Source organism: Populus trichocarpa, chromosome 12 (assembly GCF_000002775.5).
Source record: "Populus trichocarpa isolate Nisqually-1 chromosome 12, P.trichocarpa_v4.1, whole genome shotgun sequence".
Taxonomy (NCBI): domain Eukaryota; kingdom Viridiplantae; phylum Streptophyta; class Magnoliopsida; order Malpighiales; family Salicaceae; genus Populus; species Populus trichocarpa.
The window spans coordinates 9,393,197-9,417,995 of record NC_037296.2 but is presented as its reverse complement, the minus strand read 5'-3'; the positions used below and the strand labels follow the sequence as shown (position 1 = coordinate 9,417,995).

The 24,799-nt window shown below is 30.5% G+C and overlaps 1 protein-coding gene across 2 annotated transcripts; it reads left to right on the top strand.

Annotated features, from left to right (window-relative positions):
- Window positions 1–17,150: 17,150 nt before the first annotated feature.
- LOC7484755 (LRR receptor-like serine/threonine-protein kinase FEI 2) lies at window positions 17,151–24,341 on the top strand. 2 transcript variants are annotated; one of them, XM_024581953.2, is made up of 14 exons: window positions 17,151–17,304; window positions 17,452–17,607; window positions 17,758–17,893; window positions 17,974–18,045; window positions 18,179–18,250; window positions 18,395–18,466; window positions 18,548–18,619; window positions 18,738–18,809; window positions 19,419–19,525; window positions 19,625–19,798; window positions 19,877–20,209; window positions 21,035–21,289; window positions 23,715–23,848; window positions 23,962–24,341. In XM_024581953.2, the coding sequence occupies exons 2-14, from the start codon at window positions 17,520–17,522 to the stop codon at window positions 24,184–24,186; spliced, it is 1,812 nt and encodes a 603-aa protein (XP_024437721.2). In that variant the 5' UTR covers window positions 17,151–17,304; window positions 17,452–17,519; the 3' UTR covers window positions 24,187–24,341. The 2 variants fall into 2 exon arrangements, with proteins under 2 accessions (XP_024437721.2, XP_024437722.2); XM_024581954.2 differs by lacking the exon at window positions 17,151–17,304 and having other exon boundaries at window positions 17,336–17,607.
- The last annotated feature ends 458 nt before the right edge of the window (window positions 24,342–24,799 follow it).

Sequence of the window (24,799 nt, the reverse complement as noted above, 5' to 3'; positions counted from 1 at the left end):
GGATTTATCGGTGTAGCAGATTAAGGAAGCCTACGTCTACTCTCTTTTAGTATTATGCGTGCTCACGATACATACCACCAAAAACATAAATGTTTGTTATTTGTAACCTTCAAAATATAATTCTATTTAATTATTATAAGTAAAATAAATTTATAGTATAATCGTGAAAACCAGGTCAAACCTAAAAAAAATTTTGTTTAATCTTCCTACAATATATTAAAATAAAAAAGAACGGGGGATTTGAATGAAAAATTAAAGAAACAATAATTCTTATAAAAATAATAAATTGATATGTTGTTAACTCAGTTTAAGGATCCAAATATTTATTCCTATAAATTTATTGATCATTGAAGTAAAATAAATATTTTTTACGTCAAGCAAATACATTCAATATTCCTTAAAACTAAGGGAAATCAATGAGTTTACAAGTAAATTAATAAGACAAAGCTCTCTAATCAATTTCTTACCATCAAGCGAATTTATCATTGAAAGCAATTCTCATTCACTCAGCAGTAGTTTTAGGAGTAAAGTCTGTGCATTTATTCTAAGCAAGCATTCAAAAGCTTGATAATTTAACTTAGTTTATTCTTCCTTAATAAATCAAGATGAGAGTTGCAGCAATTAAATTAATTATTTTGGTTCTTACTCCAGTCCTTAACAATAATTACGGATTGAAAAAAACTAGAAAGCATACATGCGATCTCAAAACAATTCAATAAGCTTGAATAATAATCAATAGCATAATTCTGAACAAGAATAAATAAATGCTTGAATCTGAAAGAATTACAATGTTAACATTACTTCTCACAACTTGCTAATGGAGATGGTGTGTATTCCTCTTGAACTGAAATTAGAAATTAGTTCATAGTTGCTGGAAAATTGACAAAAGTAGAGGAGAAAAGAATGTTGCAGAGCCCTTGTTTCAGCTGTGTTCTGCTCTATTTATTGTCTTCCTTGGCTGCTGAATTTCTTCAAGATTTCTTAGGCTAATTAGAAGTTCTTATGCTACTTAACTTCTTCTTTCTTTATCTAGTCCTTAAGGTTGGTTAAATCCTTCAGAATTTGTGTTGAAAACGGACTTATTGCTATCACAACTCTGTTCTAATTCCAACTTTACTACAACTTAGACTTTGTTTTCGACTTGGTTTCTTGCAATATCCGACCATCGCAACTGTATTATTTCATTTATGGCATGTTAGAGGCTTGATTTGCATCTTTCTTAGGTCCTAAGACCTACCGTTTCTACGTTAGACTCTCAATCGTAGTGGGATGCTCAATACCGTTAGTTTTCTCATCAGATCCAAGAGACCAATCTCGTCTTTCATATTGCGTCCAAATTTGCGCCTTCAAAACGCCTTTATCTATCCTTCATATTTATGCCCATAATACCTTCCTGGAAAGCTTGATATGTGCACTTTAACTTTGATTCAGCCCACGTTCACATTCGGAAATTATAACTTGGTGAAAAACCTATCACAAGAAGCAAGGTCCAAAACATAAAACGCAGAAATTCTTATCTTTTAGCAATTAATTCACAATGTCTTCTAGGCGTGCCAAACTCATAAAAATAACTTCCAATAAGATCAGATAAGCTCAAAATACATTAAAAAAACATAGTTTAAAAGGAATAAAAACATAAGTATATTTTGCACTTATTAATAAACAATGTATGATCATAAATCCATCGTTGATTGACTAAAACCCATAATTCATACATATAATCCATTTTAAAAAAACCCATGTTATTCTATAATTTATAATTAATCAATTTTATTATTTCACTAGCATGAGTATGAATTTTTTTTCTTAGATTATTTATTATGTCAGATTGGTTTCCTTAAAAGAACACAAATTGTGTCCTCTTTTTTTATCCTCTTTTTTTTCATGTATAAATTCTTGAACATCTTTCGATTTCCTTTTTACATCCATCTAATTTGGACAAGCAACCTGCCATCTTTTCCAACCTTATAGTTCATGAGTTGGAGAAACCTTTCCTAATGGAACTAATAATAGAGTCGTGAATAAGCCACAAAGGTTTAGAAAATAAAGCAGCAGCTCCTATCTTCACCATTCCAGAAAACTATAGTGATTACTCCATCCACCAAACACGCATTCTTCATAAAGGGAAGAGTTGTGCTCTTATATTAAGGTTGAGATCCTCATAGTCGGAAGCTCAAACACCACTTGTAAGGGCTTAGGACCCTTCTAAATTTTACTTCATGTCTCATGTTTCCTTCTCTCACTCATTATCTGCCTCATCCTTTGATTTCTAATGGTCATCTTAAAAGGATTTTACTAGTTACCTTAGCATATAAAGCTCTTCAATAACCTCAAACATGATAATAAAACTTTTTTTTTATCCTAAACATCTAAGTTGAATTTCAATCATATGCCTCTTATATAATACATCTGTCGGAGTATATAATTTACCACTTTTATTTTAGAAGACCTTGAAACTTTTTGTGAATGATCTCACAAACAAGTTTTAATCTCATCCCTCCATAAATATTGAAGGTCATGTTATACCTTAATCCATGTAAAGCTAAGTCATTCACTTTTATAGTGTTTCCTCTAAAAAAATAATAATAATAATAAGATCATAAAAAACCTTTTAATAAGGTTTGTGGCCATAGTATGGTATAAAGTTAGATTTGGGTGTTCACATTTATATTCTTTAAATAATTGGTTGATAATAAATAGTAAATCCTTTGTCATTATGACTGATTATGCTCTTAACTCTAAGATTATCTCTAAGCCTATGATTAATGCCTTATATTCAGGTTGACTGTTTATGCAATTAAAATCAAACAAAAAATATAAGGTCATTTTATAACCTATTAGGGATATTATAACCACCCTTACACTAGCTTTGTTTTTTTTTTTTCTTGGATCCATTAAACCATAATTTCCATTGAATAGGTTATGCCATAATAATATTGATATCATATTCCAATTCATGGTCTATAGTAATGCAAGGATGATAAACTAAGAAATTAGTCAAAAGTTGTCTTTAATTTCTTTTTATGGCATGTAATTCAAATTAAACTCAAATAATATTAATGTCCATTTATCAATAAGACCTCTTAAACAAGGTGTTGACATCAAATATTTAAGTTAATTTGTTTTATATATTACATAAACATCTACTAGTGTAATTTAACATAAGCAAAATAAAAAAGACTAAAATAATTTCCAATCAATGTATTTCCTCAACATATATAAATACAAAATTAAGATAATACACAATCTATTCATGGACAAAGTTATTTTTTGTGCTAGCATGCTGCTAATTGATCCTTCTATTAGTGAAATGGACAACTTTAAAGGCTTTTAAGGCCTTAGTGGGGCCAATACTAGGGATTTGGCTACATCAATTAGCATATTAGCAGTTGGAATATGACATTCATCTTTTAGAGTTGCAGGATTTATATTTATGAAATTTATACATACCTTTAATTTGTCATGCTTTATCAACACCAAAACTATGTTGGATATTAACTCAACATATCTTACTCGCCTAATATACTAAGAGTCATTTGATCTCTTCCTTCACATGATTAACCATTTATCTATGTGACTTAAACCCAGGTTTGATTAGTAGAGGATGTTTAACTAAACTTTTATCTAAACCATTTATTTTTCTTAATCCTAGGCAAACACTCTTTATAAATATATAATAATGCTACTAATTTTTTTTAAGGTTCTATTGTCATACTTGCACTTTTAAAGGTTGGTTTAGGCTCATTTTCACTTAACTTCAATTAGCGTGTCTTGAACTTCATCCTATTAATCATCCATCTTTGGTGATTTTAGATAAAGACTTGTCATATCATGTACGAAAATTCATTATCTTAATTTGGTTCTATTGAACAAATTTTGTTATGATACTTAATGTGCCTATAAGCTTCATCAAAAGCTTTGAAACATGTTATTAAGTAATAATGACTCATTTAATCTTATGTTTCATATTTTAGTCTCTTTTTTTTTTAATATTGTAGATCATTTGGCCTAACAATATCTGTTATGAGTCGCTCTATACATGTTGTCTTTTTGCTAACATAAAAGTTAATAGGGTGACCCATGTTATCAATACCCATGAATTGGACTAAACATTCATCATTGATATATAACCAAATGTTTTCTATTCTTGAATTAACCATGAATAGTTTATCGTTTTCTTTGATTGTTTCAGTTGATCCATCTAGTAACCAAAACATCAAAACCAGATATAAAAATGATGAGATACATAAGTTAACATGTATCCAATCTCATTCAAATAAGACATAATTTGTCCTTACTTCTGATATAAAGAAAGTTATGTTGAAGGTATAAACCCAACAATTAAGGCTATTTCTAGTACCCTTATAATATCTTTTAAGGTTGTTATAAAATCTAAAATGACCACTTTTGATGTGATCATATCATTCTTATGACAAACAACTTTTATAATCAAATACTAGAGTATAATATTGAGCGAGACGCCATTATCAAAGATGATCCTTTATATTGGTACACCATTAAAATTAATTATGATGTACAAAGATTTTAAATATTACTTATAACCAATATTGGCTTAGAGAATGTGAGTCTTGTGTATTATTCAACCATTAGCTCTGACTAGTTCACTTCAATAATTTTTGTTTTTTGTCTTCACAATCACTATTCAAATAAAGCATTTGGCCAGATTTGGCTTCAAAAGCATCAACCATGGTGGTTGATGTTTGTAAACCCCATGTTAAAATTTTTAGAAAATAGGAGTAAAATATATATTAAGCGAGATTAAATGAATAAATAATAATATAAATTAGGGATAAGGTAATTCCCAAAGGTTAGTAGAGAAATACGAATAAATTTGTTCCAATTTAGTATAAAATTTTATCAAAAACTCGGAGAATTACCCGGAACTAATTAAAAGATAAAGAGTCAAGGGCAAAACTATAATTATGAGGAAAATTCCAGCTCCCCTCCCTTATAGACAACCCGCCAAGTAAGGAAGAAAGGAGGAGAGTTTCTTTATATTTTCTTCCTTTTTTTCTCAATAATCTTTTTTTAAGGTTACATGATATTGATACATTAATGAAGGTTTTTATTGATCAAATAGTTGGTTAGGAAATTGTAAAATTAGAAATGGATGGAAATATTAATTGAAGAAATAGTTTTTAAACGAATTAATGATGGTAACTCCTTTTTATTAAGAAAGACACCAGTGGCAGGACCCTCGTAGAAGAAGCTAAATTGATGGGAGGAGTAAGTAGGTGTTTTTCACCTTCGCTAATTATACAAAATTTATAGAGTTGTAAAATCATAATTTCTTTAAATGCATATTGTTCAATTATTAATTGTGATATGGATAACAAGAAGATGAATTTTATTAGACTAGCTCACCAAAAAGGGACTAGTAGCATCTGTGTTTAGATAACTAGAATAATTTATTAGACTAGTTGATTGAAAATGAGCTAGTGACATGTGTTCAGATGACCGAGAAAAATTTATTAGACTAGTTGACCAAAGAGGCTAGTGGAAATAGTTTGTTTGATTACCAAGATATTAAATTTATCTTAGAGTTAAGAATATACGTATGAATTATATGCGGATTGAAAATGGTAGAGTTAAAAATTATTCATAGTGTTAGTTAATTGAGTTCATTAGTTAGATTAATATGTATATGCATACACGTGTTTATTTATAAAGTTATTGTATTGTAATCCAATATCATGAAATGATGTAATTGTCAGGTTCATCTCATTCCAAAGTCAATCAATATATTCCTATAGTGCCACCTTTTGTTATAGAAATAGACTTATAATTTTGAAGATGTCAAATTGATATGTATTATAATTTTGGGCATTTTATTTTGTACTTGATATTATGCTTTTTTTAAAAATATGCATTTAATATCTTGTAGTCCTTTGTTAATGTTGTGTATCAATATCAAAATTTATGTTAATTAAGATAAAATCTTAAAGATAACCGCATTTTAGATTTTAACGTTATTTAATCATTTCACAAAGTATGCTAAATAAAATTATGTGTTAATTATTTCTTGGTTACAATGTTCCTATTTCATTAAAACTAAATGTATGTTATCCTTGAGTTGTGTTGATGAGAAAAAGGTCCAAGATTATTGGACCTTTAACTGTAATATTGACTTGTGATATAAAAGGAGGTTAATGATAACTTGGTGTGTTCCTAGTATAAGGGAAACTCTACCGAAATTCTGGTAGGGTGCATGTAAAAACAAAATCACCCTTGGTTTTCTGCATTACATGAAAGACAATATTATGGAAAATATGTTTTAAAAGTTAGGTATGTTACAATGTTACTCTTTCATGACCACTCTTTTATATTTTAAAAGTGTTTTTTCAGCTTCTTTTTCTTTAATGCACTTTGTTCACCTATGTATTGTATTAGGAATGAGACATATAGTTATATTTCCTTCTAATGTTATATGTTGTCATTGAAAAGGGTTTCTAATACTTCATCCATCATGTCAACATCTAAAAACTCATCTATATAAAAACAAAATCATGTTGTTTTCATCATCTATTTGGTCTTTTGTTTGAATAAAAATATTTGTTGCAGTTTACTAGCTCATTTGAGGTTTGAACACTTTTGTTGCACTTGAATGCTATTAATGTTTTGTTATACAACATATGCTTGTTTTTTCTTTATTATGACAACTTTTTTATATCATTTTTTTTTTTTTTTTGCTTAAGAGCTATTGCTATTTTTTGCTTTTATTATACAATAAATAATGATTTAGGATAATGTTGTGGTACTTGTATCCTTTTTTAAACTCTTGTATAGTTGACCTAACACTTTGGACAACTTAATGGCTTTGTATATTTTTCTAAATATTTCTTCTATTATTTATCTCATTAGTATATATTGGTCTATTACAACCTCTTGAGATAGGGGTGGTGTTAAAGACAAAACCCTTTACACTTTAATTTCTAAGAATTATGGATGTTTGGTGATTCTATTCTTAACAAAGATCAATATTTAATCAATATTATTATTTTTCATAAGAGTAAGTGAGATCATGTTGAGTATTAATCCATTTAGTTTACCTTTTATAAGCAATTTAACTGGTGCTTAAAGTTATTTTCTTTCAACTAATTTGCTAGTCTATGTAATATGAAAGCCTTATTTATTAGGTAAGGTGTATGCTTGAGAATCCTTTTCCCTTACCAAAATGTTTAGGCATTGCATTCTTCTAAATTGAGCTTTATACAATTGCTCTTATTTTCATCTCTTTTAAAAATCTAAAAGATATTGTTGATGACTAACAAGATCATCATCTTCCTCATCACTAGTCTTTGATGACTTTTGATGTGGCTAATATATGTGCCAATCATTATTAATTACACCATCGCCATATTGATTAGTGAATTTAGCGATGTGTTCCCTTACAAATTGGTTATCCTACTTGAGAAAATGTTTGAAATTAGCAATTTTTGTTTCTCAATGAATCATGTACAGTCTATCAATCCATTCATAGCATGGGTAATTGTAAGTGAATCTTGTTGTTCATCCTACTTCTAGCTTCATCTCTCTTAAGTGTTGTGCTACTTCTATGTTATCTATCCTCCTTTTATTATTGATTGATGGTAGGGAATTGTTGTGTAATGGGAATGAGGTTCCCATGTTGTAAAATAGCCTATATAGTATAGAATTACCAATAGCAAGTTGTGTTGTGGGATAAAAGCTTTATAGATCCAAGAAGTTGGCCTATGGCTATTTGTATACATGAGGTGTGGCTGGCGTGTTAGGATTTATCATGCCTAGATTGGGTTAAGTTTGTTGTTATTCCTAAAATATTAGGAAATACCCTCTTATAAGAGGCATACTCATTCCAAACATTCTTACTAAAGTGCTTGTTGTTACAGAATTCTCTTGGACTTACCCTTGGGTATGTATGACCATATGTTATCAGTGTTTATTCTAACGAACTTCATTTTATATTCAACTAATCAAATATGGCCTGCATGATTCGGTTGTGAAGTGGATCAACCCATAAAAACCAAAGACCCATTACATGTTCCAAATGGGCCAATCATAAGATCCAAAGTGAAGGCATTGAAAAAAGCATTAAATGAGTTAGTTGTGCAAGTTTCGACTAATACTGAACTTGAGGATCCTGTGGAGCATCAAGAAAAGGCCTTAATACATTTAATTTATGTGGAAAAGGGGCTCAATCCATCCTTATTTGGGCTATGAAGTTTCGACAACAAGGTTGCCAATTTTGTATCAGTTTCGGCTAGCATTATTTTATAATATTTCCATGTATTTTGTGGATTCCTAACTAGTTTTAGATTTCCTATTATGTGTGGGAACATTAATTATTTCCTTTAAATATTATGATTTATTATTTTATTTCCTTGTCACGTAAAGAGAAAACACAATAAAGAAAACAAAAGAATCCAATGTGACTTATAAAACACATGTGGCGGCAAAGTTTCTTGTTATGCAAGCAGAATAATTCAACAACTTAATTGTGTTTCCTAATATCTGAAGGATACTAAGAGATGGCAAAGATTAGCATTAAATGTAGCAATCTTTTTCCTTTCAAAAGAAGGATTGATACAAGGCTGAGATAAGAATCATATTTTAACTTGGAAATCAAAGGGGCGATAACTTCTCTTTTAGTTCCTAGGATTATTGAGTAGCATTAAAGGCTATAAATAAATCTTGTATCAGACTTGCAATGTTTTCTTTTCTTCTTCTCTTCTCACAGCAGAACAAGACTTAGACTTATGAGCTTTATTTTTATTTTGTTAGCTGTAACCAAAGCCTTGTTTGAGCTTAATTAATACTTTGTTTTTAACTAAGATCCAAGATTTGTTTGAATCAAGGTTTGGGCTTACTAATAAAGATTTTGGGTCATTTTTTGTAAGTGGCTCAATTCAGCCCATAAGGGTAGATCCATTAGGGTTAATTTATCAAAACTATTTAAACACATGTAAGTCTAAATTTTGGGACTTTTGATCAATAATACTTCTGAACTTTTTAGTTTAACATGTGAGAGAGATTCTTGTATTCTTTGGTTCTTGAACGAACTGAATCTAACTTATCAAAGATTAACTGGCTTCGTGGCATCATTCGACTTCATTTCAATAGTGTTTGTGTCTTGGAACATGTTCTCATTGTGTCACACTCCTATCAGACCTCTTTTGGCTTTTTAAGATCAGATCTTAATAATATTACCCCAATATACCTGCTTATGATTGGTGGTAATGACCCCATCGAAATCTATGGGAACTTAAGAGACTATACTAAGACATATGGAGTGTGCCCAGAAGTAATTTGTCGCGAGGAAAACTTGATGATCTAATTAATTTGAAAATGGTAAAAAAAAATCACCACCTAATTTTATGGTAACTAAGAACCCTAACTCGTTTATAGAGATTTTTAGGTAAAGGGCTGGTCATGCTAAAAAGAAGATGAAAATTACCCCAAAACATCTTACCTAAGGTAAGTTGTATTGTTGTTTGATTTTAATGATAAAAATATCAATTATGCTTACATACTAATATTTTGCCTAAACTAAATACATATGTTTATTAGAGATAAAAACTTCTAGTATAGTGATTTGGGATCTAAGCGTGACAATAAAGCTCTCACTTCTTAGATTATTGGATAGGATTTAAGACAATGGTGAACGAAGATTAGAGTTTTGACTTGTTTCTTTCCTATGCACAATTTAAATTAATCCACTATAAATAATCACTAATATTACAGCAATTCGATTAATATAAATGAACATAATAAAAAAGAAAAAGAAAAACCATGAATTAATCCAAAATAACATACTCGTCAACAACATTTGCAATTCATAAATTAATAAAACAAATCACAAAATTATTCGAACAATAAATAGATCACATATGGGGATAAAAATTAACCTTTACAAGTCATGAAAGTTGGCCGGAATGTGAAGAAAATTGCTAAAAAACTACATGCACAAACTAACAAGTTAGATTGTGAAGCTTTATTGCTCATGCTATGAAGGTAAGATGGTGCATGTGGACCACTTTATGGGGTGCCCAACTCACTCTTCTTCTTATTGGTGTGGGAGGTGTCGACCATTTTCACTGGAGATGGGAGATCGAAGGTTGAAAATATGGATGTTGTTGCTTGACAAATTGAACTCTGTTATTTTTTCTTCTTTTTCCCTTGTGTTAGGGGTTTTTGTTCTTTTTTTTTTTGTCTTATTTTTACTAGGTCTTTTGTTTGGCTAGACTTTGAAAGAGTCTCTCTTTTCAATCTTTTTATATGTCAATCCCTTGAAATTGTATGAGTGTCTCCTACTTGAAATTGTATGACTTTGAAAGAGTCTCTCCTTTCAATCTTTTTAAGTGTCTCTTATTTATATTGCTTGGAATTCTCTGCAAAACAGGAGAAACTAAACTAGAAAAATAATATTAGGCAATTTATATTGTTTCATTCTTGATTATGGATTTCTAATTAATTAAATCTCATATTCTTAATGTGCAGGGTCTCTTTCAATAATTTTTCAATTTTGCTTGATTTTCTATTATTTCTGTTATCCTATTTTGCATAATCTCCCATTATTATTTTTACTTCCTAATAACATCAATTTCCTTTTCTTTGTTTCTTTCTTTCTCTTTATGTTACTCCCTAAATTCTTTTTTTTTTCTCTCTTTTTTATTATTTATATTATCATCATAAAAATATAATTAAATAGAAAAATTAAGGGTAAAAAATAGGTTAGGACAATTATGTGTTGTACCATTGAGTTAGACAATGATGACTCATCTTTGGGCATGTCTATCACTGGTTGATCAATCAAAATTTAGAGAAATTAGTGGATTTTCAGGCTCTTTGCAGCCATGAAGTTGACATAACTCCATTGCTTATACTGACTACTCGTCTAGCGTAGCAAGAATGAGTTTACCTATATTAAAAAAATCTGGTTGGGGTTTACACAAAACTCTCTAAGAAAAAAGAAAAATAAAATTCTAGAAATTGAGTTTATGGGATTGACCATCATTTATAGTTGAATGTGGCCCTATTTAAATTGTTATAGAGCTTGAATCTTATATGCATAGATAATTATAAACGTATACAAATATTAGTATAAGATATAAAGGTTTATTGAATTATAATACAAGCTAAAGTTCTTTTACATTAACACACGCGGATCATAGTAATTTAATTTCTTACTTCTACTTAGTTATTCTGTTAAGAACTCTTGATTTGAATAAGTTCTTATAAGGATTTTATTGAACATTTACTAGATTATTTTATGTGCATTAAAAAGACTCGCAGCCCTATGTTAAACGCACGCACATGCATGTACATTAATTAGATATATTTATCAAATAATATGAAACGAAGGTGATAATAATATGAGAAAATTCACTTATCATTCATACTATAAAAATATTACTGTCTATGTGGAGGCATATCGCATGGAGTATTTGCTTTGTCACATCTTTGAATTGTTCTTTGCACCGTTCATCATATATTTGAAGCCACAGACCGCACCATTGAAAGCAACCACCAGCTTGGTTGCTTGAAGTGCAAACTTGCATCGAATAAAGATTGTCATCATGTTCGAAACATAGCAAGTAATCATTTGGCCATTGGCTTTCAACAGAGTCTATGAATACATCATCTTTACACTTTTGACCCCAACGGCTCCTTTTAATGAAGGTCGAGCATGCATGATTCAGCATGATAATCATTGTTAGTGAGCTTTCTCCTGCTTAATCCGGTTTGGGAAAGCGTATTCAAATCGTGTTATTTTAAAATTTGAATTTTTTATATTTAAAATTATTATTTTTATGTTTTCAGATCGTTTTGAGGTGCTAGTGTCAAAAATAATTTTAAAAAAATTTGTAATTTTTAAAAACATTTTAAACTACAACTGCTATCACGTTTTTAAAAACACCAAACCTTGAGTTCAGGATGAACATTACATTGTAGAGGATTTAATGAAATCTTTTACCCTTAAATTATTGAGATTGTAGTAATATAAGACCTCAATTACTGTTTTTGATTTTGATTAAGAATATGTGTCGTCAAATTTGATGGACAAGACTAACATCTCTTACTTACCCTTGTTACGAACAATGTTGTTTTCAAGCAATTTTATTTTTTTTATTAGTAAAAAAATCAAGAATTGTTTTAAAACGACGACGTCGTGTACACTCAGACTAACGGTTAAAGCTGGATCAAATTTGACTGAATGCCTTAATTTGTTTAATAAAAATAATATGAGGATATGATAGAACAAATCGATAATTTAAGTCTTGTTTTAGAACAATCCTAATAGTTTATGGGTAAAATATACTATTAAACCCATCTTGGAGCATGGACCAACCTGATTGATATTATTGCAAGCAAGCATCATGCAATTGCTGAATTAAAATTAGTTGATTAACTAATTCCTAATAACATTATCACAAATAATGAAGTCGAAGAACACAATTTTAGTACGTGCATTGATTTAATAAATAGTTTTGGTGGAGAAAATTGTATTCTATTCGGTTGTTCTTACTGATCACAGCAACTCATTAGGAAACAAGTACCAGAAAACATTAATTATACCGTCTCTATAATGAATTTGAGTATGTTTATTTTTGTAATTTTGAAAAAAATTATTTTTTATTTTATGTTTTTTTTCTTTAAGTTAATAAGTTTTGATGTTTTCAGATTATTTTAATGTACTGATATTAAAAATATATTTTTAAAAAAATATATTATTTTAATATATTTTCAAGTAAAAAAAAATATTTTGAAAAACAATCGCTATTATACTTTCAATATATCCTTTATATCTATTTCAAAGTGTTGTTTTGGTTTATGATATATTTTTTTAAAACGATGAAGTTTAAACTTTGAAGTACACTTTTTCTTGTTAGTCAAGCTTTCTACATAAAAAGGTGATGCGAGAACATATTCTCTTATCTAAACTTTTGCAGGGAATGATCCAGTTTATTGGCGTACTTAGAGCCTATTAAAAGTGTGATTAAGGTTGTTTTTCAATGTATTTTTTATTCAGAAATATATCAAGATAATATTTTTTTATTTTTTTAAAAGTTATTTTTGATATCAGTGCATTAAAATGATTTAAAAATACTAAAACAATATTAATTTTTAAAAAAAACTAGCATTGATAGTTTTGATTGGTGATAGTTTTTATTTTATTTTTATTGACGTGTCTTAGGAGAGAGTTATATATCAGATATTGGTGATAGTTTTTATTTTATTTTTATTTTTTACTTTACAAGACTAGCATTGATCATTTCGGTCGGTCATCAGTTGACCGGCAGATAGTTTGGCATTTCTTTTGTTTTGAAAGTACCCAATTACCATGTTTCTCGTTTCTTGAATTAAACTTCTTTTTTATTTTTAATTAGAAATCTAGTTATTTTTAAAAACTAGAATGTGTATTCACTTCACATGCTACTTAACTTGATATGATATATTCATCAAAATTTGAAGGGAATTATCATATTTATGATTAGAAATCTAGTTATTTTAAAAAACCTCTTAACCAATTAATCTAAATTGTTTGAAATTCATAATTTTAATTGGATTATAAGTTAATATTTCATATCTCATAACTAAAAGCGTGCTTAAGAATATGATTGTAGTTGTTTTTTAAAGTATTTTTTTCATTCAAAAATATATTAAAATAATATATTTTTAAAAAAAATCATTTTCACATCAGCACATCAAAATGATTTGAAAACACTAAAAAAATATTAATTTAAAACTAAAATAAAAATAAAAAATTTAATTTTTTTCAAAAATATTTTTAAAATATAAAAACAAATATACTCTAAATATTATTCACAAGAGCCGAATCTAAAGGGTAGGCTGTGGCGACCCTGGCCTCAAGGCAAAAACAATTTTGCCTATCACCTTGTATGTTTAGTTCTTTTTGTTCATAAACTCTCAATTAATTCTAATTGGAATTTTAATATTTTTCATTAAAATATATATTTTTTAAATTTAACCATCCAAAAGTGGAAACTAGCTCTCATCTTAAAAGATGATGAATTTGATCTGATTTCTTCAAAAAAAAAAAAAATAATAATAATCTCAATCCTCAAAAACAAAATGCTGTTATTTTTATTCAAAAAGAAATATGTTTGAAAATATATAATTACTTTCCCTCTATTTTCTTATAGAAAAAAAAAAAAGAAAGAATAAGCTGTTTGATAGTTTGTTCGGAAAGTGTTTCTAACAAAATTTTAAATTTTTTTTATTTTAAATTAATATATTTTTGATATTTTTAAATTATTTTAATGTATTAACCTTAAAAATAATTTTTAAAAAATAAAAAAATATTATTAATATATTTTTTTAAATAAAAAATATTTTTAAAAACAACCACAACAACATTATAAACACTAAATTACAGTGGTTATTAAGATTCTTTAAACATGAAATTTGAAAATCAAGTAATGGAAAATAATTTACAAGAGATTTGAATATGGACGTAAGGACACAAGTATCTTTAAATCTCTGAGCGAATCAGACATCTTTCAAAGCAGCATCAGTCACAGACCGGTTTCCAAGTCCACTCGCATGTGCACGTTCAGTATGCATACTCTCTACCTCATGCTTAACATGCTTAGAATTAACGTGCTTTTCTACTCTCTTTTCTAGTAGTTTGGTGGTCGAAAATTGTTTTTTTTTTTTTTTTTAAGAATGTGAACTCCACGAAAAATGAATTCTAATAAAATGTATTACTTTTCTACATTTGATAATATTACAGAGAAAGCTACTATTTAAAAACACGGTATTATTTTAAAAAAATTTAAATTTTTTTATTTTGAATTGTAAATTTTTTTAATTAAAAATTATTTTATTTTATTTTAAATTGATGTACTGATATCAAAAATAATTTTAAAAAAATAAAAAAAATTATTTTAATATATTTCAGCACAAAAAATATTTTAAAAAGCAACCGCAACCACACTCAAAAAATCATAATAATATTTGATTTTATAGCAGAAAATAGGTTGAAAAACAATAATTATTTGTTATTAATTTATAGATAATATAATTCTTGAGTTACCAACCCTTTATCAGCCTTACTTAGTATTTATTCATTTAAAAACAAATTCTTTTGCTATGATTGGTTATGTTATGTCCATTGATTTGGAAAATAATTTTAATGTTTAAAATATGCTAAAAATCAATTATAAAATTTAAATTGCACCATGAAAATGGAAATTGTTTTCTATAATTTGAATAGAATATTTTAATATAAATAAATATATCACTTGAATGAATGTAACTTATTATTATTATTATTTATTTTACAGTCAAGGATTCTTAAGAATATATATATAAAAAATGAAAACTAGGGTGAGAAGTATAATGAAAAAGGATATAATTTTTTTTGTATTATTAAGAAATAATGAACAATAAACTTCAAAATAGTTTAGTTGAGAAATCACTTACATTCTAGCTGTTAACAAGTACCATGTAAAAAAATCTTTTTTTTTGAAATATATATTAAATTTTAATTGTCTTGCTATGGAGAGCCAAGAAGGACTTTTGTCATTTGAAACCGGAAAAACAACTCCTTGATGATGACGATAATAATGAAGAAGGTGATATTGTATATGTTATTTACATTGAACGGTCTAAAACAATATAAAATCTTATGAGTTATTCTATTTTTTATGATAATTCAATTTCTTCATCACCCACTTCCTTCTCATCTTTCATCGGTAATCAAAGCATCATCATTCATTTACGAAGGTTAAATGGATATTCACTTTTTGAAATCTTTACCTCTTTCTCTCATGTTATATGAAGGATGTGTTGATTTCAGATTAAGGTTGCAGTTGTTTTTTAAAGTATTTTTTACTTGAAAATATATTAAAATAATTTTTTTATATTTTTTAAAAATTATTTTTGACATCAGCGCATCAAAATGATCTAAAAACATCAAAAATATTAATTTGAAGATTTGTTTTTTAATTTTTAAAAAATACTTTTAAAAAATAAAATCAAACGGGGCTGATTATAATGAAAAAACCATCAACTATACTGGATTTGTACAACAAGGAACATGTGAATGCAACCCAATCATTACATGACATGTCTTGTTGTTTTTTTTAGTTTAACGTGGGTGTCTGGGTCAGCTTGCGCGCACCTCGACTAATCCCACAGGCCCTGAAGTTAACGACCATGTAAGCCTCCAGTGGTCATCATATGAGCAACCACAGGGCTCAAACCTGAGACCATAAAGAGAGCAAATCTCTTGGTCCCAAGCTCTTACCACTGAACCACCACCTAAATGGTTGACATGTCTTGTTGTTTCAAGCTTGGTTTCATGGCTGCAAATCTTGCCATCATTGTGGCCATGAGAGAGATTGAGAGATGAATAGTTGCGACGATGGCGTTCATGTTGTTGATTTTGATATTAGTCAAGGAGGGTAATACACGAACCTTTTTTATGTCCTTTTCGGGCCTTAAAATTTAAATCCAACCATTTTTTTTTCCGAACTTACCAGATAAATTAGAGAAATAAATTTGAGTGTGTTTGTTTACAAATTGCGAGTGTGTTTTATAAAAAAAATTAAAATTATTTTATTCAGATTATTTTTTAATGTTTTTTTAATTATTTTAATGTATTGATGATAAAAATAAATCTAAAAAAATAAAAATAAAATATTATTTTAATGTATTTTTAAATAAAAAATATTTTAAAAAATAACCATTATTACAATATTAAACACTATCAAAAGAAAAAAAGTAGCATTCAAGGAAAAATATTTCAATAATTAGGTCAGGTAATTTTATATTTCTAATACTTTTTAAAGGGTTTTTTTAATTATTAATTAGAATATAATGATAAAACAATCTATTTTTTGTTTTGCATATAAAGTTATAAACTGGAATTTTTAAAAGAATAAAAATAAAGTAAAAAGAATTAAGAGATGTTATAATTTTCCCTTTAATTTTATTAAAAGTACAAAAAGAGTAATGTCGGGATCCATACATGTGGTGGTAATATGTAGCGAGTTTAGAGGTTTGACAATAGCCGTGAGAGTATGGTTGGGATACTCCTCTCCTGCTATCATGTTATGTTTGAATTTGTTTGGACAAACGGCTACTACTGCTACTTTTTGGCGCACAACTTTCTATACCCTACCCACTTTCGAAAAGTCTGTCTTTCACTCTGCTCATAAAATATACATACCAGAGAATTTTTGAGGGAGAGAGAGGGCCTAAAACCCCCTTTTTCTCACTAGTTTTAAAATGATTACTTATCTCCACTAGTTTTATCTCTGTAATTGCAGATCTCAAGTAAGCAGCACTCTGGCTTTAGCTTACCCGCATCTATTTCTCAGTTTCTTTATCTTTTCCACATTCAAAAAAGTTCTTCTTTCTCCTTCTTTTTTTTCTTACTTGGTACAAATTATCATAGTTTCTGTTGTTTCACCACTTTCTCAGGTCTCTCCAGCACTCTTGCTTTGCTTCAAAGCTAGAAAGTAGAAGAAACCCTTTGTTTTGAAGGGAATATGAAAATGGTTTTGCTTCTTTGGATCTTTTCAGTGATTTCTTCTGTGACCCTTTTGAGTACTTGCTCCCTTGCTCTCTCTGAAGATGGTAAGAACACCACCATTGCTGTCCCCAGAAAAACCTATTTTCATTCCTGCACTATTTTGAGCAACACTTTTGTGTTTTCTATTTTTTTGGTCAGATGAATGTCTAGATCTTTCTGCTATGCTGATTTAGTCTTGATTTTCCTTTTTCAAGGACTGACATTGTTAGAGATCATGAGTACATGGAATGATAGTAGAAACATCCTTACCAATTGGCAAGCTACTGATGAATCTCCCTGCAAATGGACTGGTATTTCTTGTCATCCCCAAGACCAAAGGGTCACCTCAATGTATGCCCCACTGCCCTGCTTCATATATCCAATTTTACATCCACAAACTTTTAATTTTTCTTTACTTTTGTACGCTTCAGAAACTTGCCTTACATGGAATTGGGAGGGATTATATCTCCCAGCATTGGTAAACTCAGTAGATTACAAAGATTGTGAGTTAAATGCCCGTCTCTTCTTCTTCTTCTTCTTTATTTATTTTTTAACTCAAAAGCAAAACAGGAAATGGGTTAAAGCATTTCATGCCAAATTTCCAATTTTTCCCATTAATTTCTTTTGGTGATACAGGGCGCTTCACCAGAACAGCTTACATGGAATTATTCCTTATGAAATTAGTAATTGTACTGAGCTGAGGGCCATGTAAGTATGATTATGAGATTGGGGTTTTGCTCTTTCCTCCTGTAATGTCTTTCATATTCTTTTCATTTTTTTCACTCTCATGGGAGAATGTTTATTGACTTTAACCTCATTTGCAATTGCAATTATTATTGATCATGTCTATAGTTACTTGATGGCTAATTATCTCCAAGGAGGAATACCAGCAGATATTGGAAACCTTTCCCACCTCAATATCCTGTAAGATCACTGATCCTCTTTCTCCTTTGTGGTTCTTATTGTCACAGTCGAGTTGATTTGAATTTTGTTTGTTGAATTTAGGGATTTATCAAGCAATTTGCTAAAGGGTGCCATACCTTCATCTATTGGCCGCCTTACACGCTTGCGCCACCTGTAAGTTCAAATAGAATTTTGGGAATTGAATTCTAGAATTTCAAAGTCTGTATTCGATGCCCTTGAATTGAAACTAGATATTGTACTAATTTATTTATTCTCTGTCTTATCTTTTCAGGAACTTGTCTACCAACTCTTTCTCAGGTGAAATCCCTGATTTTGGATCTCTTTCTACTTTTGGGAACAATTCGTGAGTGCTCTTATCTTTATCCATAATGCTTTTAGCTTTTATTGAGGTTGTGGCAGGAAAGATGTTTCAAAAGAAAAAAAAAAGAGTTTGGTAACAACACTCAATTGTGACAAAAGAGAATGTTTGTTGTGTCTAATTGATGTCTAGTGTTTTCATATGTTTTTATCTAAAGTATAAATTTTAGTCGAATGTGAAACAGTATTGAACCACTTGATTTCTAAAATTTTAAGGGCCGGCATTCCCACATTTCTGTCTATGTGAAGGCAAGTGTGCAAGTTCCTGTTAACCGTGTGAGTCATTTGGATGTGTTTACTTGATGTTTAAAATCACTCCTTACATTTAACCTCTACGTCTGACATCCAAGTTTTGGTGGAAAATAGAAGGATGTTGGTGACCGTCTGGGTCTACCATATTAATTTATTGGGAGGGATAAATGAGATGAATATTCATATTCTTCAGAATTGGAACATTAAACTGTGTGCAAAGTATGTAATATCAGCGTCTCTATTAGTTATATAACATCAGGATGCCTCTTGAAAAGCTTCTTAACTCTTTTTTGGGGATCATCCTCTCTGTTTCTTAGTCTGCCTACTGCTCATTCATGGTTAGGTTTATTGGCAACTCGGATCTTTGTGGTAGACAAGTGCACAAGCCATGTCGAACCTCTTTGGGATTCCCTGCAGTTTTACCTCATGCAGCAAGTGATGAAGCAGCAGGCGAGTTTCATTCGAAATTTTCTGAAACTTTTTGACTGTACATGTAATAATAATATTGGGACTATTTCTATTTTGATCTGAACATTGGTATTTTTTCAGTTCCTCCAAAACGATCCTCTCATTACATCAAAGGGTTGCTAATTGGTGTAATGTCAACTATGGCCATTACACTCCTTGTGCTCCTTATATTCCTTTGGATTTGCTTGGTATCAAAGAAGGAAAGAGCTGCCAAGAAATACACAGAAGTTAAAAAGCAAGTTGATCAAGAAGCAAGTAAGCTCAAAGGCTCTAAATTTTATCATTTTCTTCTGTCCTTCATTTCAAGTTACAAACCTCTGAAATTTTTGTCAGGTGCAAAGCTCATTACTTTTCATGGTGACCTGCCATATCATTCCTGTGAGATCATTGAAAAGCTGGAGTCTCTTGATGAAGAGGATATTGTAGGTTCAGGAGGCTTTGGTACTGTCTTCCGTATGGTCATGAATGATTGTGGCACATTTGCTGTTAAAAGAATTGATCGCAGTCGGGAAGGATCTGATCAAGTTTTTGAGAGGGAATTGGAGATTTTGGGGAGCATCAACCACATAAATTTGGTAAACCTGAGAGGCTACTGCAGGCTTCCAATGTCAAAGCTTCTTATCTATGATTACCTGGCCATGGGCAGTTTAGATGACTTTTTGCATGGTATACTTTCGCTATGTGGTGTTCAATATTGTGGTTTATAAGACACAGTCACACACCCACACATCTATAAAACATCTATATAGTGTTTATAGCGATTAGGGACAGAGTTATAGTCAACAACAAATGTGTAATAGTTTTTTCTCGTTCTTTCTTTCTTTCTTTCTTTATATATATATATATATATATATATATATATATATATATATATATTAAGAACAAGAGAAATAGTTAGGCATTGACAACTTAGTATGATAGTAGAAAACATGGCATCAGTGCTTAATCTTTCTCACTTAACTATAATATTGTAGGCATATGTTAAATAGTAGATTAGAAGCAGCAAACATGATTCACAATGATTTTGGGCTTTGAAATAAACACTATTGCCTAATATAGAGACTAGGAAGTCACTGAGAAAAATGAAAAGAAATCTGAAGGAACTTTTTAGAATTGCCAAGTGGCTTATTATCAATGATGATTGTGCTTTAGTGCTTTCTTGTTTAATGTTTAATTCATATTCCCAAAATAAACTGAATTTTGTCATTTGGACAACTGCACCAACAGATCTAGGTTTTACTTTTGTGTAAGGCATTTATGACCAAATGTGGTGTACAATTTGTATTGCACAATTTCTATGAGAGACTTGTTTCGTGAATCTAGCCTATTAGGTAATTTCCACTTTTAATACCAGAACATGTGTGTTGTTTGCTGTTGGAATGTATGCTCAAATATATGGTGATGGACATGCACGTCCCTATCCAAAAAATTTAGTAAGCGCTGATACGTTTTATTTTTCTTTTTTCTTTGGTCTTATCACTACTTTTTCAGAACATGGCCAAGAAGAACGACTGTTAAACTGGAGTGCTCGTTTAAGAATAGCACTAGGTTCTGCTCGGGGGCTTGCATACTTGCACCATGACTGTTGTCCGAAGATAGTTCATCGTGACATAAAATCCAGCAATATTCTCCTTGACGAAAATTTGGAGCCCCATGTATCTGATTTTGGTCTAGCAAAACTTTTGGTAGATGAGGATGCCCATGTCACGACTGTAGTGGCTGGCACTTTTGGTTATTTGGCACCAGGTGCGTGTTCTTTTCATCATCCTTCTTAAAACATCTCTGCATTGTTTATCTGGAGAGTACTTTCCTGTTGATCTGAGCTATGTCTGATTTGTGGTTAGTTGTTCATGATACATTTCTTTAAGTTTGCCATGTGATGTGAGGTTTTCCTGCAATATGTGAAAACTTGTCCTACTGACATTAATGCTCCCTGTTCAACATGACTGTTACTTCTGTGTTCCTTGATAAACTATCTTGAAAACGTTATTTTTAGGAGATTAGGAGATCAAATTAACTGGGACTTTATGCATATGTTCTTGATTCCTTAATATAATAGGGATTCATTATGATTCAGGATGAAGCTAGTCCCGCAAGATTAAAATTCGATTATTTAGGTTTGTTTTGCTGATCAAGTTTTTTAATAGCTTTATAAACTATATTTATTATTTAGTAGTTAAATTTATCTGTAATTCTCTTTTATTTATTTTATTTTCATATACATATAAAATGTGGATATTGAGGTTAGATGCACTAGATTGAAAATTTTCATATTGACAGTGGTGGCAGTAGGGATTATATTTCCTCACGATGGAATTGTGATTGAATTCTATTCAACTTCTGGAATTTAGAAAGGCCTTCAAAATTGTGAACATCAACATGATCTAGTAACTTGGTGTGGTCCATAATTGACACTGACATTTTTACCAGTTTTCCATGGGACCATGGCAACTCTTCATTTCTTTGCATTGCATTGACCTCATCACTTAATTGTACTTTTATCTTGTAACTAAGCTCACTTTTATCTTGTAAAGCTTATAATGTTCATTTGTGTAAACCAAGTGTGAAAACTGGATGGAGGCAAAGGAAAATAACCATAAGATTGACCTGACCATATTAATTTAGCCGTGTTTCATGTTCGATATTTATTTGTTGTGAGTCAAGTATTGCGATCTCCTTGAGGACTGTTTCACTGAAATGAATATGTAGCCTGGTTCTTGTAGCATGTGCTTCATTGTGTGTTGGTAAACATGTAAATCATAAATTGTGAGGTGCTTTAGACAAAGAAGCTTTAGTTCATAATTCAAGAAATATATGGTTATGCAAAGCAAACTTAAATGTAGAGCAACATGAAAATGCATGGTTGCTGTGATTCCAAAGCTTTCTGAGCTGACAACTTCACATTGAATTCTTAACTTACTGACAATGGAGCTGCTCAAGCTGTTCTTATTGGAGAATAAACTCTGGTTGTCATTTATGGCCACATTCAATTAACTGCTGTAGAGTACTCATGCTGTCATTTCATGCTTCTGATTGAAAATTTGTTCAGGGGTTAAAATCCTTAAATCTAGTGTCTTGTCCATCTGCAAGTTTTTATTTTTTTAAAAAAGAGTTTCCTGTCATTTTAATGATTGAAAATGGTGCAATGTTTGTTTGATTGATTTGTGGAAGACACAAAACTAAGTAAAAGTCAGGGAAGAGAGAGAATCACATTAATGGAAGGTGCTAGTTCTCTTCGAGAAAACCCCCCACCTATTGATAGACTCAGTGGCTAATGATTTTATTCAGTTTTTTTGCTGAATTTCATGGTTGGTCCTAGTAACTCAGTAGCTAATGATTTTCTTCAGTTTTTAGTTTGAGGAAAAGAAAATCGGAAAGATAATATAGTAACAAGAAGGCACCAATGCTGATTGAAAAAGTAAAGTGTAAATTAGTTACCTCAATTTTGTGGTCAAAATGCTTAATATCTGCTCTGCGTTGACTGCTGATGGATTCTTATGGGGGAGCAGTCCGGATTGGTATGGAACCTTAGTGAATGATTTGAAAGGACTCTTGGAAGCCACCTTTTCGTATAATGCTGTCATGGTTAGTTACCTAAAGCGGTAGTTAAATGACAGTTAGTATAGGCTAATCTTGAATATTTAGTAAAACTAATTTAATCTACTATGTGTTATTACCATCAAGCATAGGGCAGAGAGAGGTAGATGATCCTAAAATTTAGAGAATTACTCATAGGAAATAAATGCTTGTAAGTGTCTGTGTGTTATAAATAATAAATAGAGTGTAATGGTCGTGGCCCAATTGTAGGGTGAGTAAAATAATAGACTGCGACTGAAGAGTAACAGAAACAGGTGTTTTTAGTTAAGTGAATCCCATAAATCTAGCAATCCCTTCTCACTGTTCAAATTTATGTCTGAGGCTACTCCTCATTTTCCATTATACTGCTTATATAGACCTTTAGGCATTACTTGGAAATCTATATCTTCAAGAACAATCCATAACTCTGTTACTGCCATTACTTGGAAATCTATATCTTCAAGAACAATCCATAACTCTGTTACTGTTACAGTGGGAAAATTTTGCAATCCTCATAATGACCAGAATCTTTCATATGCCATAATCCTAAGGTGCAGAGTCACTGATTGATTGTTAAATTGACTGCTCTGAATAGAGTATCTGCAGAGTGGGATAGCTACCGAGAAATCAGATGTCTATAGCTTTGGAGTTCTCTTGCTAGAGCTTGTAACTGGAAAAAGACCAACTGATCCAGCTTTTGTAAAGAGAGGCTTAAATGTTGTTGGTTGGGTAAGCTTTCATAAACTCTTTCTCCCCTGTGTTTCTCATCTCAGCTTTGATATTGGCCTGAAAGAGCAGAATTGTTCAAGTCTAACTTGTACTGATAATTTAAACTCAAACAGATGAACACCCTATTGAGAGAGAACAGGTTGGAAGATGTAGTGGATACAAGGTGCAAAGATACAGATATGGAAACTCTGGAGGTAATTCTTGAGATAGCAACAAGGTGCACGGATGCAAACCCGGATGATCGGCCAACAATGAACCAAGCATTGCAGTTACTAGAACAAGAAGTCATGTCTCCTTGCCCGAGTGATTTCTACGAGTCCCATTCAGATTATTGTTAAATAGCATGAAGAAGTCAGGGCTACATCCACTGAATATGCACATCCAGCTAGATGTATTTATTACATCCTTGGCTTTTTCATTAATGTTTGCCTCTATCTTTGGGGCATGTAAATGAAATTTAATGCAAATGTTGGATGTGAGTGTTGTCTTGCAACTGCTAATTTGCATGGCGTCAGTTTCTTTTACCCACCAACATGTTACCAGCCATCAAGCACGACCACAAAAATTGTGTTGCTTGGACACTGGAATGCAGACGAAGATATGCAACAAGCTAGGTAACAAATTGAGGGGTAAATTGAAGAATCCTAAAACCAAGGATTAAGATGAAAGAGACTTGATTAAAATCAGGGGTAAATATGAAGAAATTGGAAGTTTAAAAGTTAATTGAGGCGCTGAAAATTGAGGGTTCAAATTGATATAACCAGGAACTTAATCGATAGAAATCTTAAGAAATCAACCTAAATTGCCTGAATTCAACGAAGTTAGAAGATTAGAGATCCTTTTGTAAAATGAACAAAACAATCCTTTTGTTTTGACACTACTGTCATTTTCTTACCGGAGTTTCTTTTTAACAGAGCATTTAATGCTCTCTCACGCCTCAAGTAAGAAAAA